General features: G+C 39.4%; 1 protein-coding gene across 1 annotated transcript; it reads left to right on the top strand.

The window, feature by feature from the left end:
* Window positions 1-1,880: 1,880 nt before the first annotated feature.
* Window positions 1,881-12,892, top strand: rcvrn2 (recoverin 2). The gene is made up of 3 exons (XM_017714553.2): window positions 1,881-2,455; window positions 11,072-11,183; window positions 12,317-12,892. Exons 1-3 carry the CDS (start codon window positions 2,075-2,077, stop codon window positions 12,400-12,402), a joined length of 579 nt encoding a protein of 192 aa, XP_017570042.1. The 5' UTR covers window positions 1,881-2,074; the 3' UTR covers window positions 12,403-12,892.
* Window positions 12,893-13,951: the final 1,059 nt, after the last annotated feature.

Genomic DNA, 13,951 nt, shown 5'->3' with positions numbered 1-13,951 from the left:
ACATTTGTGAGGTCAGACACTGATGTTGGACGAGAAGGTCTGGCTCACAGTCTCCGCTCTAATTCATCCCAAAGGTGTTCTATGGGGTTGAGGTCAGGACTCTGTGCAGGCCAGTCAAGTTCTTCCACACCAAACTGGCTCATCCACGTCTTTATGGACCTGCTTTGTGCACTGGTGCTCAGTCATGTTGGAACAGGAAGGGGTCGTCCCCAAACTGCTCCCACAAAGTTGGGAGCATGAAATTGTCCAGAATCTCTTGGTGCTGAAGCTTTAAGAGTTCCTTTCACTGGAACTAAGGGGCCGAGCCCAACTCCTGAAATACAACCCCACACCATGATCCCCCCTCCACCAAACTTTACACTCGGCACAATGCAGTCAGACAAGTACCGTCTCCTGGCAACCGCCAAACCCAGACTCGTCCATTAGAGAGAACACGTCTCCATTGCTCTAGAGTCCAGTGGTGGCACTTTTATTGCAAAACAGCGTCTCAGTCATCAGGCAGTGAATTCATAACCATCTCATGTAGGAACTTTCTATGAGGGAGCTTTTAGTGGGGGATGTCTGGTTCCTATCACCACCACTGTGAACAGCTCTGACTTGGTAAGTTTCTCTAGCACAGAGCGTTTCACACCAAACCGCTCTGAACAACTCTGTGTACATCTTAACCACTTAATTATACAGAAATTTAGTAAAGTTGATGGAATTCCCCTCAGATCACCCAAGTTACTCCATGACCAAAAAAGCAGGTGCATGAAGTAGAGGCAGGTCAGTCTGTCTTTTTGGCAGCTGCTCTCTAAGTCTAATTCAGAAGCTCTGCTGTGTTGCCATGAGGCCTGAGGCTATCAGAGGACACGATTAGTTGGATCACTCAGTGCTGACTGCTTTATCATTTATGTTCTGGGGATTGAGAACACTTTGTTATGGGAACGGAAGGTCAGGATGTGAATTTATAGCTGATAGATAGTGTGTGTTGTGCTGGTCTGAGTGGACCAGACACCACAGTGCTACTGGAGGTTTTAAACGCTGTGTCCACTCACTGTCCACTCTATTAGACACTCCTATCTCGTCGGTCCACCTTGTAGATGTAAAGTCAGAGACGACAGCTCATCTGCTGCTGTGCAGTATGAACTAATCATCCTCTAGTCCTTCATCAGTGGTCACTGGACGCTGCTGGCTGGATGTTTCTGGTTGGTGGACTATTCTCAGTCCAGCAGCGACACTGAGGTGTTTAAAAACTCCAGCAGCACTGCTGTCTGATCCACTCAGACCAGCGCAACACACACTAACACACCACCACCACGTCAGTGTTATTGCATTGCTGAGAATGACCCACCACCCAAATAGTACCTGCTCTGTGAGGGTCCATGGGGGTCCTGACCACTGAAGAACAGGGTAACAGAGTATCAGAGAAACAGATGGACTACAGTCTGTAACTAGAACTACAGAGTGCAGCTATACGGTCAGTGGAGCTGATAAAGTGGACAGTGAGCGTAGAAACAAGGAGGTGGTCAGAATGTTATGCCTGATTAGTGTGTATGGAAATTATGTAAATGAAGGGCGGCAGGTTTAATAGGCTAATATATCAGCGTTATGAGCTTTATATGGGCCACAGAGGGACTGACCTGAACTTTACAGACTTTACAGGCACTGTTGTGGCTGCTTCGTCCATCTCTCATCCAGGTAGGGGTTTAAAATTGTAGACAGGCTCCTTATAGGAAGAGAACAAGAGACAGGCCAGAAATGTAGATTTAAAGCTCAGAGGCTCAGCCAAGCGAAATCTGCCTCTAACAGAATTAACCGTGCCGTCAAAGGTAACAGCCTAAGTCCACCTACTCCCACCTAGTTATCTGTTGCCCCTCCCCTCCCAGCCAGTCTCCACTTCAACAACCTGGGTGGCCATTATTTCAGCATTCAGGGCAGGTTCATTTTCACAACGTTGTCCGGGGAGGTTGGTGCCGTTCCTCTGTGACTCCGGTACAACCTCTGGAGCAGTTAAAGCGAGAGGCCTTTGGTCTCTTCTTGGAGCAAACACTTAACTTTCTTGAAGCCCCCTGAATCCAGACAGCCGATAACGATGGGGAACGCCAAGAGCGGCGCCATGTCCAAGGAGATCCTGGAGGACCTGAAGCTCAACACCAAGTTCTCGGAGAACGAGCTCTCGCAGTGGTACGAGAACTTCCAGAAGCAGTGCCCAACGGGCCGCATCGCACCGGAAGAGTTCGAGAAGATCTACGACCGCTTCTTCCCTGACAGCGACGCCAAGACCTACGCCAAGCACGTCTTCCGCTCGTTCGACACCAACGATGATGGCACGCTGGACTTCAAAGAGTACATCATCGCCCTGCACATGACATCCGGCGGGAAGACACAGACCAAGCTGGAGTGGGCCTTCTCTCTCTTCGACGTCGACAAGAACGGCTACATCACCAAGGCAGAAGTGTCAGAAATCACCAACGTAAGTTATCATGCACGTCTGCTGGTGAGGGGGGCGTTCGTGGGATGAATTGACCTGATTTCCACATGAAGAAAACAGATTATATCAACTACATTATTGCCCAGTATGTAAATAGAAAGACATCATTTATACACATATCACATAATTTATTCAAACTAGAAATGACATAAGCATTTCAATCTTTACTGTTAAGTTACTTTCATAGGAGATACTGAATAATTCATAGTGGATCTGAAATAATTCATGGTTAATGCAGAATAATTCATAGTAGTTACTGAATAATTTATAGTAGATATTTATAGCATAATTCATTACAGTTACAAAACATGTCATAGTACATTTTACAAAATTCATAGCGTATATTAAATAAGTCATAATTGTTTCTTAATAATTCATAGTAGATACTGAACAAATCAAAGTTGTTACCAAATAATTCACAGTGGATACTGAATAAATCAAAGTTGTTACTAAGTAATTCATAGTGTAGTAAATACTGAATAATTCATAATGAATATGATATAATTCATAGTAGAAACTGAATATATCATATGGGTTTCAAAAATAAATACTAAATAATTCATAGTTGATAAAAATACTAAATAATAAGCTATATTTTTTACTTGTAGCACATTGAAACAAGCAAATATTATTACATAATCACTGAAAAGTAACTATATAATTGAATAGCTTGTTGAGAAAAATGGCAATAATAATGATAATAACCATATTAACATAAATAATAGCCATCGATGGGTTAAAGCCACAATTTGGGACGGCCTAATGTTGCAATTACCAATATAGCCAACAAAAACCCTCTGAGCCCCAATACTGGAGCACCGACACAGAAGAGCTGATACTGACTGCAAATCCATTCAGAATGAAAGAGGCAGAATATTCCACACAACATTCCTGTTCCTGACACGTGAGCTTGTTTTATTCCATTCAGTGCATAATTCCTGTTCAGAGACACAACATGTCGTCTTCTCAATGCGGCCGATGACATAACGTTTAGTCTGGATGGAGTCTGTTTTAAATCGGCCCCGATTCCTTCATAGGACGTATAAAACAAAACAAATCTACATGTAAACATGGCTAAGGACATTAAACTCCTGGCTTCTAATCTCATGCTTTTTCGGTCCCCTATATAGGGCCTAAATTAGACGCCGTGGCTGCTCTTTGAATGATGTGGGCCATAAAGGCTTTAACTCAGCAATTAGTCCAGCACTTCAGCCGATTGCTAATAGAATCGGCCAAACCAAGAATAATCCATCGGATTACTGGTTTAGCGCTCGGGCAGTAAACCCACCTACACAAGTCATACAACTCAGACCGTCCACGTGGATTAGAAATGGTTGGAGGGTTTTTTGTTTGTTTGTTTGTTTTTTTACAGAAACATTTTTGGATTCATGGCTTTTATACAGTAAAAGTGTCAGTATGTTTAAAGTAAATAATACTCAACTAATACCTGAGGTTAATTAAATCTGATTTCTATTAAAAAGAGTTCAAGCAACTTCCTGTCTAACATCAAGCGGTGCAGCCATCCGACCCCATATGCAGATTAACATCCCAGGCGTATTACATACAAAGGCTTATTACTCAGTAACTATAAGCACTTTAATGTAAACTGGCTGAGCTATTCTTAGGTTCTAGAAGTGTGTGATAACACTTTGGGGCTGGCTGGCTAAGTGAACTATTAAAAGAGTAATTTAGTCACAAATAAAAGTAGTTTTTAAAAATGTTTTTAAATAGGGCTGCTGTACAAACTCATTTAGAAACTTTTCAGATTTTCCTCAAACTTAGTTCAGCACAACCAACAGCAAAGGACTTTTATTCTAGCATGCTTTGAAGAAAGAAGTCAGGAATTGTGACCCCAGGAAAACCATGAAAATGTGTTACTATTATTATCATGCTTATTTATTCTGAAGTAAAATGTGTATAAACTTGAGTTCAATGAGAGAGATTTATATAGGGGTCCAAGCACCAAGGCTGGATTCTACATCTTTTCAGTAGGACACAACTAAGTGGTAAGGATAAAGTGGTAAACTGTGGTTGCACCATCCAATCTGGATGGCAAAATTCATGACCCTGTTTTGAAATGAATTTATACCATCATAAAAGCTATGACACAAATATCAGTAGGTTCTTGTATATGGCTGCTGTCGGAAGAAAACCTTGTATGTCCAAAATGGTGACTTTACAGGAGAAGGAAAAAACCTACTTTAATTTTAATGTAAGTCAATGGAACCAGACTTTTGTCCAAGTCATTTTAGGTCATTTATTTTAGTCCATTCATCATGAAATTTGTGGACAGTTTAAAGGGCAACAAATATTTTCAAATTATGCCAAAACCTGAAAAACGTCAAAAATGAAGATATGAGGATTTCTTTCAACAGAAACGCACATTATATCCTTCTGAAATCATATTTATGCTCGTTTCAGTTACTACACTTAATTGAAAAAGTGCCCTGGTATGTATTTAATTGAATTTGAGGGGGTGAATTATTTTTTACGCCCCAAAAAACAAGCTGTTAAATAAATAAATAGATCCATTCATAATAAGTTTAAGTTTCATGTTAAGAATGCTTCATTGTTTATCGCTACCAATTAAACCCAAAAAGGCCACTAGAGTGTGTGAGAACAAGAAAAATAACGCTGTCTTCAGATCCCAACGTATGTTAAACAATACTATTGGGAAGTTATTCCTATCCATAGGTCAGGAGTGCACATCCGCCTGATTGGAGATGTGATGACGGGAAAGTAAATCGGGGGGATGTAGAACCCACAAGACAGACTAATCTGGCTTAGATTACGATTTAACCTCAGACTGAAAGATCACATGTGCCGGGGATGAAGGGAGATATAGAAAGTGAATAGGACACTGCTGTGTGATTTCCAACAGCCAAAACAAATAAATGTTCGCGCCGCAAGACCATAGATTAGCAACCTGCCAGCATGCAAGACTGTGGCTGACACTCTCTCACATTTGGTGCACGGCTAACGTCACCACACACCATCATTGCCGACCTTTCTGAACGTAGAAAGCACACAAGTGATGAAGTGAAGTTAAAAGAGCATTTAGTGTGGGATGCGATGAGGCCCTGTTGGTTGGCTGCCAGAAGCTTTGGCACCAGTTCTAATCTGAGGCTTAAATGACTGCCTTCTTGGCTAAAGGCGCTGCGCCCAGACTTATAAAGAGGGAACACTGATCTAGGACCACGTCTTTCACTCTGAGAAAGTTGACAATGGACCGATCAAGTTATTCATTCAGTCTAATGAGAAACTGTAGAGCAGACTCGGTTTATATCACAATACCTACATTTAGAGCCGGTTATTCATTCAGCCTAACGAGAAACTGTAGAACGGACTCGGTTTATATCACAATACCTACATTTAGAGCCGGTTATTCATTCAGTCTAATGAGAAACTGTAGAACGGACTCGGTTTATATCACAATACCTACATTTAGAGCCGGTTATTCATTCAGCCTAATGAGAAACTGTAGAACGGACTCGGTTTATATCACAATACCTACATTTAGAGTCGGTTATTCATTCAGCCTAATGAGAAACTGTAGAACAGACTCGGTTTATATCACAATACCTACATTTAGAGTCGGTTATTCATTCAGCCTAATGAGAAACTGTAGAACGGACTCGGTTTATATCACAATACCTACATTTAGAGTCGGTTATTCATTCAGCCTAATGAGAAACTGTAGAACGGACTCGGTTTATATCACAATACCTACATTTAGAGTCGGTTATTCATTCAGCCTAATGAGAAACTGTAGAACGGACTCGGTTTATATCACAATACCTACATTTAGAGTCGGTTATTCATTCAGCCTAATGAGAAACTGTAGAACGGACTCGGTTTATATCACAATACCTACATTTAGAGTCGGTTATTCATTCAGCCTAATGAGAAACTGTAGAACAGACTCGGTTTATATCACAATACCTACATTTAGAGTCGGTTATTCATTCAGTCTAATGAGAAACTGTAGAACGGACTCGGTTTATATCACAATACCTACATTTAGAGTCGGTTATTCATTCAGTCTAATGAGAAACTGTAGAACGGACTCGGTTTATATCACAATACCTACATTTAGAGCCGGTTATTCATTCAGTCTAATGAGAAACTGTAGAACGGACTCGGTTTATATCACAATACCTACATTTAGAGTCGGTTATTCATTCAGCCTATTGAGAAACTGTAGAACGGACTCGGTTTATATCACAATACCTACATTTAGAGTCGGTTATTCATTCAGTCTAATGAGAAACTGTAGAACGGACTCGGTTTATATCACAATACCTACATTTAGAGCCGGTTATTCATTCAGTCTAATGAGAAACTGTAGAACGGACTCGGTTTATATCACAATACCTACATTTAGAGTCGGTTATTCATTCAGCCTAATGACAAACTGTAGAACGGACTCGGTTTATATCACAATACCTACATTTAGAGTCGGTTATTCATTCAGTCTAATGAGAAACTGTAGAACAGACTCGGTTTATATCACAATACCTACATTTAGAGTCGGTTATTCATTCAGTCTAATGAGAAACTGTAGAACGGACTCGGTTTATATCACAATACCTACATTTAGAGTCGGTTATTCATTCAGTCTAATGAGAAACTGTAGAACGGACTCGGTTTATATCACAATACCTACATTTAGAGTCAGTTATTCATTCAGTCTAATGAGAAACTGTAGAACGGACTCGGTTTATATCACAATACCTACATTTAGAGTCGGTTATTCATTCAGTCTAATGAGAAACTGTAGAACGGACTCGGTTTATATCACAATACCTACATTTAGAGTCGGTTATTCATTCAGCCTAATGAGAAACTGTAGAACAGACTCGGTTTATATCACAATACCTACATTTAGAGTCGGTTATTCATTCAGCCTAACGAGAAACTGTAGAACAGACTCGGTTTATATCACAATACCTACATTTAGAGTCGGTTATTCATTCAGCCTAACGAGAAACTGTAGAACAGACTCGGTTTATATCACAATACCTACATTTAGAGTCGGTTATTCATTCAGCCTAACGAGAAACTGTAGAACGGACTCGGTTTATATCACAATACCTACATTTAGAGTCGGTTATTCATTCAGCCTAACGAGAAACTGTAGAACGGACTCGGTTTATATCACAATACCTACATTTAGAGACGGTTATTCATTCAGCCTAACGAGAAACTGTAGAACGGACTCGGTTTATATCACAATACCTACATTTAGAGTCGGTTATTCATTCAGCCTAACGAGAAACTGTAGAACGGACTCGGTTTATATCACAATACCTACATTTAGAGTCAGTTATTCATTCAGTCTAATGAGAAACTGTAGAACGGACTCGGTTTATATCACAATACCTACATTTAGAGTTGGTTATTCATTCAGTCTAATGAGAAACTGTAGAACGGACTCGGTTTATATCACAATACCTACATTTAGAGTCGGTTATTCATTCAGCCTAATGAGAAACTGTAGAACGGACTCGGTTTATATCACAATACCTACATTTAGAGTCGGTTATTCATTCAGCCTAATGAGAAACTGTAGAACGGACTCGGTTTATATCACAATACCTACATTTAGAGTCGGTTATTCATTCAGCCTAATGAGAAACTGTAGAACGGACTCGGTTTATATCACAATACCTACATTTAGAGCCTAGAAAACCAGCAAAACCAGCATATCACTGTTGTCGGAAGAAAATGGTGACTTTACAGGAGAAGGAAAAAACACACTTCACTTTTAATGTAAGTCAATGGAACCAGACATTTTTACAAGTCATTTTGTGCCATTTCCTTTGGCCCGTTCCTCATGGCATTTACACACAATGTAAAGGATGACAGGCGTTTTCAAATTATGCCAAAAACTGAAAAACGACAACAATGGAGATGTGAAGTTCTTCTTCCAACAACAGCGGCATGTTGTGTTGGGGATGCTGCTATGCTGGTCAACACTCCCAGGTCTCCCAGTCAATAGGACCCTTAACACATGTACAAAATTAACACCGTTTGAAATAAATACCGTAGTCTAAATGTAGATATTTGGACACATATTGCATTGTGTCCACCAGCTGCTGTCGTTTTGGCCAATTTCCCAAACTGCCTCAGGAGATCTTACTTCAGTGGGCCTGCTTAAGTGAAGCGCAGGCACTCCTTCGTTTGATCATCTTAAGTGAAGTGATGCTTTTTTAATCCCACAAACGGGGAAATTCCACCTCCACAATTAACCTATTCGTGAAGTGAAACACCACATACACACTAGTGAACACACACACTAGGGGGCAGTGAGCACACTTGCCTGGAGTGGTGGGCAGCCCTATCCACGGCACAATTGGGGGTTAGGTGTCTTGCTCAAGGATACCTCAGTCATGGACTGTCGGTGCTGGGGATTGAGCCGGCAACCTTCCGGTCACAGTTCCCTAACCTCCAGCCCACGACTGCCCCCAAAAGACTAAGACCAGTGTTTGAGACCACCTCTGTTCACGGTACTACAACTGCTCACATCAAACGCTTCGGTTTTTGTCCATGCTAACCCACCACCTATCCCACTGTGGGCGGCTTAAAAGCCGTGTAAATGAGCATTCAGTATTAGATGTGAATGGAGGTCAGTGGGATATGGAGCTTATTTCCAGCGCAGTGATTAACCCCGAAGAAATCTCAGAATTAGGTGCAGATGGAGCCGCGTTTGGCTTTGCTAAAGAAGCTCTGCGCTAACATGGCTGGACAGAAGGAAAAGGCTTAGGCAGCGCGCTCCGAGAGGAAACGCTGGTGTTTCACGGTCCGCTCAGAGTGCTATAAGGAAAACGTTGGGAGTGCTGTGGAATCTGCCTATTAAACACAAGCAGACGTGAATGAAATATATGAAATCAGCACAATTACTGCTAAAAGGAGGTAAAGACAAAAACGGAAGTGTGCTGATGTGCACTATTCACGTGGAAATGACCCATTAGAATCAAGTAAATTCAGTATATGACTTTTTCAGAGGAGGAGGTATGTGGCTGGCGTTGATTAGTCTGTATTAAATAGCCTGCTGAAAACAAACAGCATGTATTCCATGTTGGTCTAAACTTGTTTATGCTGGTCTAGTGTTGGTCTGGTAGTAGAGGGTGGCACCTCTTTCTACACTGTAGACTGCGGTTCAGTCCCCACCTGGGAAAAACACCCTGCACTATACCAATAAGAGTCCTTGGGCAAGACTCCCAACACCACCTCCACCCACCTGTGTAAAATGATCACATTGTAAGCCGAGCGCTGTAAATGTCTGGTGCGGATGGATATGCTGGTTTTGCTGGAGCTCAGCATATCGACTTCCATACCAGCATCCAAACACAACATATCACTGCTGTCAGAGCCGTAACTCCACTTTTGTCATTTTTAATTTTTACATAATTAAAAAAAATTGCCGCCACCCTTTACACTGCTTACAAACTGCATGATAAAAGGACGAATGTAGATGGCTTGGAAAAAAATATTTTTACATTCATTTCCATTGTAAGAAATGTTTTTTCCTTCTCCTGTAAAGTCACGGTTTTTGAGAGATGAGGTTCTGTTCCAGGATTCTGTTCCATATTACAGGAACCGTCTCGTATGAGGATCCTGATGAAAACACAAGATCAATCGTTTAGTTAAATGAGCACTGAATTTGACCAAGAACAGTAAGAATCAATCGCTTAGCTTTGCTTATTATTGGTTTAGCACGATAATACAGACGCTTAGCATGATAATACAGACGCTTAGCATGATAATACAGAAGTTTAGCATGCTAATACAGAGGTTTAGCGTGCTAATATAGATGTTTAGCCTGCTAATACAGACATTTAGCCTGCTAATACAGACATTAACCATGCTAATATAGACATTTAACATGTTAATACAGACATTTAGCATGATAATACAGATGCTTAGCATGCTAATACAGAGGTTTAGCGTGCTATCACAGACACTGAGTATGCTAATATAGACTTTAGCGTGGTAATACAGATGTTTAGCGTGCTAATACAGACACCAGTAATACATGGTTTGTTTTCTATTAATGTTGTTGGGCTTGTTCTTTCATTTGAAGCCACTTTAAAGTGAAATTTATCTGGATTTCACTGGTCTGTAGACCGGACGGGATGTGAGAGGAGTTTAGTAATAATCTTCAGTTTCCTTCTCCTCTATGCTAACGCTAAACTACTACATCTTCACTACATTGAGTTTGAAAACTGAGCAAGGTAAAACCACCAGGGGGAGACAAACTCAGCTTTTTAAACAGAACTCCGTCCTAAACCAGTGTTTCTCACTGCCCGGCACTTTTTAGCGTTTTCCCTGCTCCCAACACACCTGATCCAGCTAATCTGCCCATGAGGAAGCCCTTCCTCAGTGTTAGTGCAGACCTGAAGGAAAGCTTTGAGAAACACTGTCCTAAACTACGTAACACTGCACTGTACATAATACTGAAATACATAATACTCATACTGTTTAGATGTTCTGTGTAGTTTTATGCGGTTTTGGACGTGTAACGTTGCCATTTTTGGACGAATGTTCTGTCTAATGCTTTGTCTGTCGTTTCTTCCCGCTTGTGTCCTCACTCAGGCCATCTTTAAGATGATTCCAAAGGATGAACTAGACAGGCTTCCAGAAGATGAGAACACTCCAGAGAAAAGAGTGAACAAGCTGTGGTCTTACTTCAACAAGACGGAGAACGGTGAGGGTTCACAACTGCAAATACAGTAAATGATACTTAAGTTAAAAAAAAAAAAATATATATATATATATATATATATATATACAGAGAGAGAGAGAGAGAGAGAGAGAGAGATACACTCACAGACACTTTATTAAGTATAGATCAGTTGCTTGTTAACACAAATAGCTAATCAGCCAATCACACGGCCGCAGCTCACTGCATTTAGGCGTGTAGAGGTGGTCAAGACAACCTGCTGAAGTGCAGACCGAGCACCAGAACGGGGAAGAAAGGGGATTTAAGGGGCTTTGAACGTGGCGTGGTTGTTGGTGCCAGACGGGCTGGTCTGAGTATTTCAGAAACTGCTGATCTGCTGGGATTTTCACGCTCAACCATCTCTAGGGTTTACAGAGAACGGTCCGAAAAAGAGGAAACATCCAGTGAGCGGTCAGTCGTGTGGACGAAAATGCCTTGTTGATGTGAGAGGTCAGAGGAGAATGGGCAGACTGGTTCCAGATGATAGAAAGGCAACAGGAACTCAAATAACCAACCAGAATCTCTGAGGAACGTTTCCAACACCTTGTTGAAAGTCTGACACGAAGAATTAAGACAGTTCTGAAGGCAAAAGGGGCTCCAACCTTTTACTAGCAAGGTGTACCTAATAAATACCTTTATATATATATATATTCAATTATTTTATCCTTCAATCTGGATATTAATTTTGTTAGAATTGCATTCTTGATATAGACTTTTTTCAAACTTTCTTCTGAACATTAATTTCATTAAAACTTAATCCTTGATATTTATTGTATAAGAACTTTATTTTGGATATTCATTTTGTTAGAATTTCATTCTTGATAATATTTTTATTAAACCTTTATTCTGGATATTACTTTTGTTAGAACGTCATTCTAGGTATTAATTCTGGTCGAATTCCATTCTGGATATTAGTTTTATGGATGGATAGAAACGAATATTGAATATAGATTTCATTTCAACTTTATTCCAAATGTGACATTTATTAGAACTCCACTTTAGATGTTCATTATATTGAAATGTCCTGTTTCATGTTTGTCTGTAGTTTTCTCGTTTATTTTAAACTCCTTCACAGTGGACACGTCTAACACCAACCTTTCATTCTCTCTCTCTCTCAGAGCGGTTGCATGAGGGCGAGTTCATTCAGGGTGTGATGGACAACGATAGCGCCCTCCGCCTAATTCAGTATGTGCCCACCAAATAGAAAGAAGCCGGACCACCCTCTGCCTCCCCCGCTCCTCCTCGCTGTCCTCATCACTCAGTCACTCTGAGGTTTATTGCATTGTAGCGCTGGCCTCCGGTCATTTTGTAAATAATGTTCTAAACCATCATCTTCATGTTGTGGATTCAGTTATGCAAAAGCCCAATCGCACTAGAGCATCACGACCGATGAAACGTCTAAATGAAATGTACGCAACTCAGCAGGATATATTTTTTTATTTTATGGTGTTTACAACACAAATGATCCCAGTGACCAAAACTCAACCGTTACTGTAAATTAACTATAACGGCAGCCCATATTTTTGTGGTTTCTGTAAAACGTACAGTAGAGTGCGTTGCACTAGCTTTGTTCATCACGTGATTCTGGAGGTCACATAGAAGCCTTTAGACTTCTGTTTTGTAATTATCTCGTTGCTTCTGGTGGGAAAAAAAGGATACATCAGCTGTGGAATAAAATTTTCAGAGAAACTGTGTGAAACTGTCTGTATTGTTTTTATCAGGTGGGATTCGCTACCATCCAAAAGTTTGGGCATCCCTGGTCAACGCGTCATCTACACTGAGCACACTTTAATACACATTTTAATACACAATTACTGTTTATTTACTGAACTGAACATATTAGGGGGGAAAACATGAAATGCCACCCATGCAAAAGTTATGACATGTCATATTTTACATTTTTTATTTTTGCCCAATATGTCAAACTTGCATTCTAATATGTTAAATTCAGAAATATTATATTCCAACATGTTACGTTAAGCAAATTAACTATGCATCACTGTGTGTTAACTTACACAAATAAACTTCATTCTGGATATTATCTTTATTACAAATTTATACTAGATATTAATTTTAGTAGAACTTCATTCTGGATATTATCTTTATTACAAATTTATACTAGATATTAATTTTAGTAGAACTTCATTCTGGATATTATCTTTATTACAAATTCATACTAGATATTAATTTTAGTAGAACTTAATTCTGGATATTATCTTTATTACAAATTTATGCTAGGTATTAATTTTAGTAGAACTTCATTCTGGATATTATCTTTATTACAAATTTATACTAGATATTCATTTTAGTAGAACTTCATTCTGGATATTATCTTTATTACAAATTCATACTAGATATTAATTTTAGTAGAACTTCATTCTGGATATTATCTTTATTACAAATTTATACTAGATATTAATTTTAGTAGAACTTCATTCTGGATATTATCTTTATTACAAATTTATACTAGATATTAATTTTAGTAGAACTTCATTCTGGATATTATCTTTATTACAAATTCATACTAGATATTAATTTTAGTAGAACTTCATTCTGGATATTATCTTTATTACAAATTTATGCTAGGTATTAATTTTAGTAGAACTTCATTCTGGATATTATCTTTATTACAAATTTATACTAGATATTCATTTTAGTAGAACTTCATTCTGGATATTATCTTTATTACAAATTCATACTAGATATTAATTTTAGTAGAACTTCATTCTGGATATTATCTTTATTACAAATTT

This window comes from Pygocentrus nattereri, chromosome 3 (assembly GCF_015220715.1).
Source record: "Pygocentrus nattereri isolate fPygNat1 chromosome 3, fPygNat1.pri, whole genome shotgun sequence".
In the NCBI taxonomy this organism is placed as follows: domain Eukaryota; kingdom Metazoa; phylum Chordata; class Actinopteri; order Characiformes; family Serrasalmidae; genus Pygocentrus; species Pygocentrus nattereri.
Note: the sequence above shows the minus strand (reverse complement) of the source record. Positions and strands in the feature narration are given on the sequence as shown.

Coding starts and splice junctions, on each gene's coding strand:
- rcvrn2 (XM_017714553.2), top strand. CDS start 2,075: ATGGGGAACGCCAAGAGCGGCGCCATGTCCAAGGAGATCCTGGAGGAC. Junction 2,456..11,071: donor AAGTGTCAGAAATCACCAAC/GTAAGTTATCAT, acceptor GTCCTCACTCAG/GCCATCTTTAAGATGATTCC. Junction 11,184..12,316: donor CTTCAACAAGACGGAGAACG/GTGAGGGTTCAC, acceptor TCTCTCTCTCAG/AGCGGTTGCATGAGGGCGAG.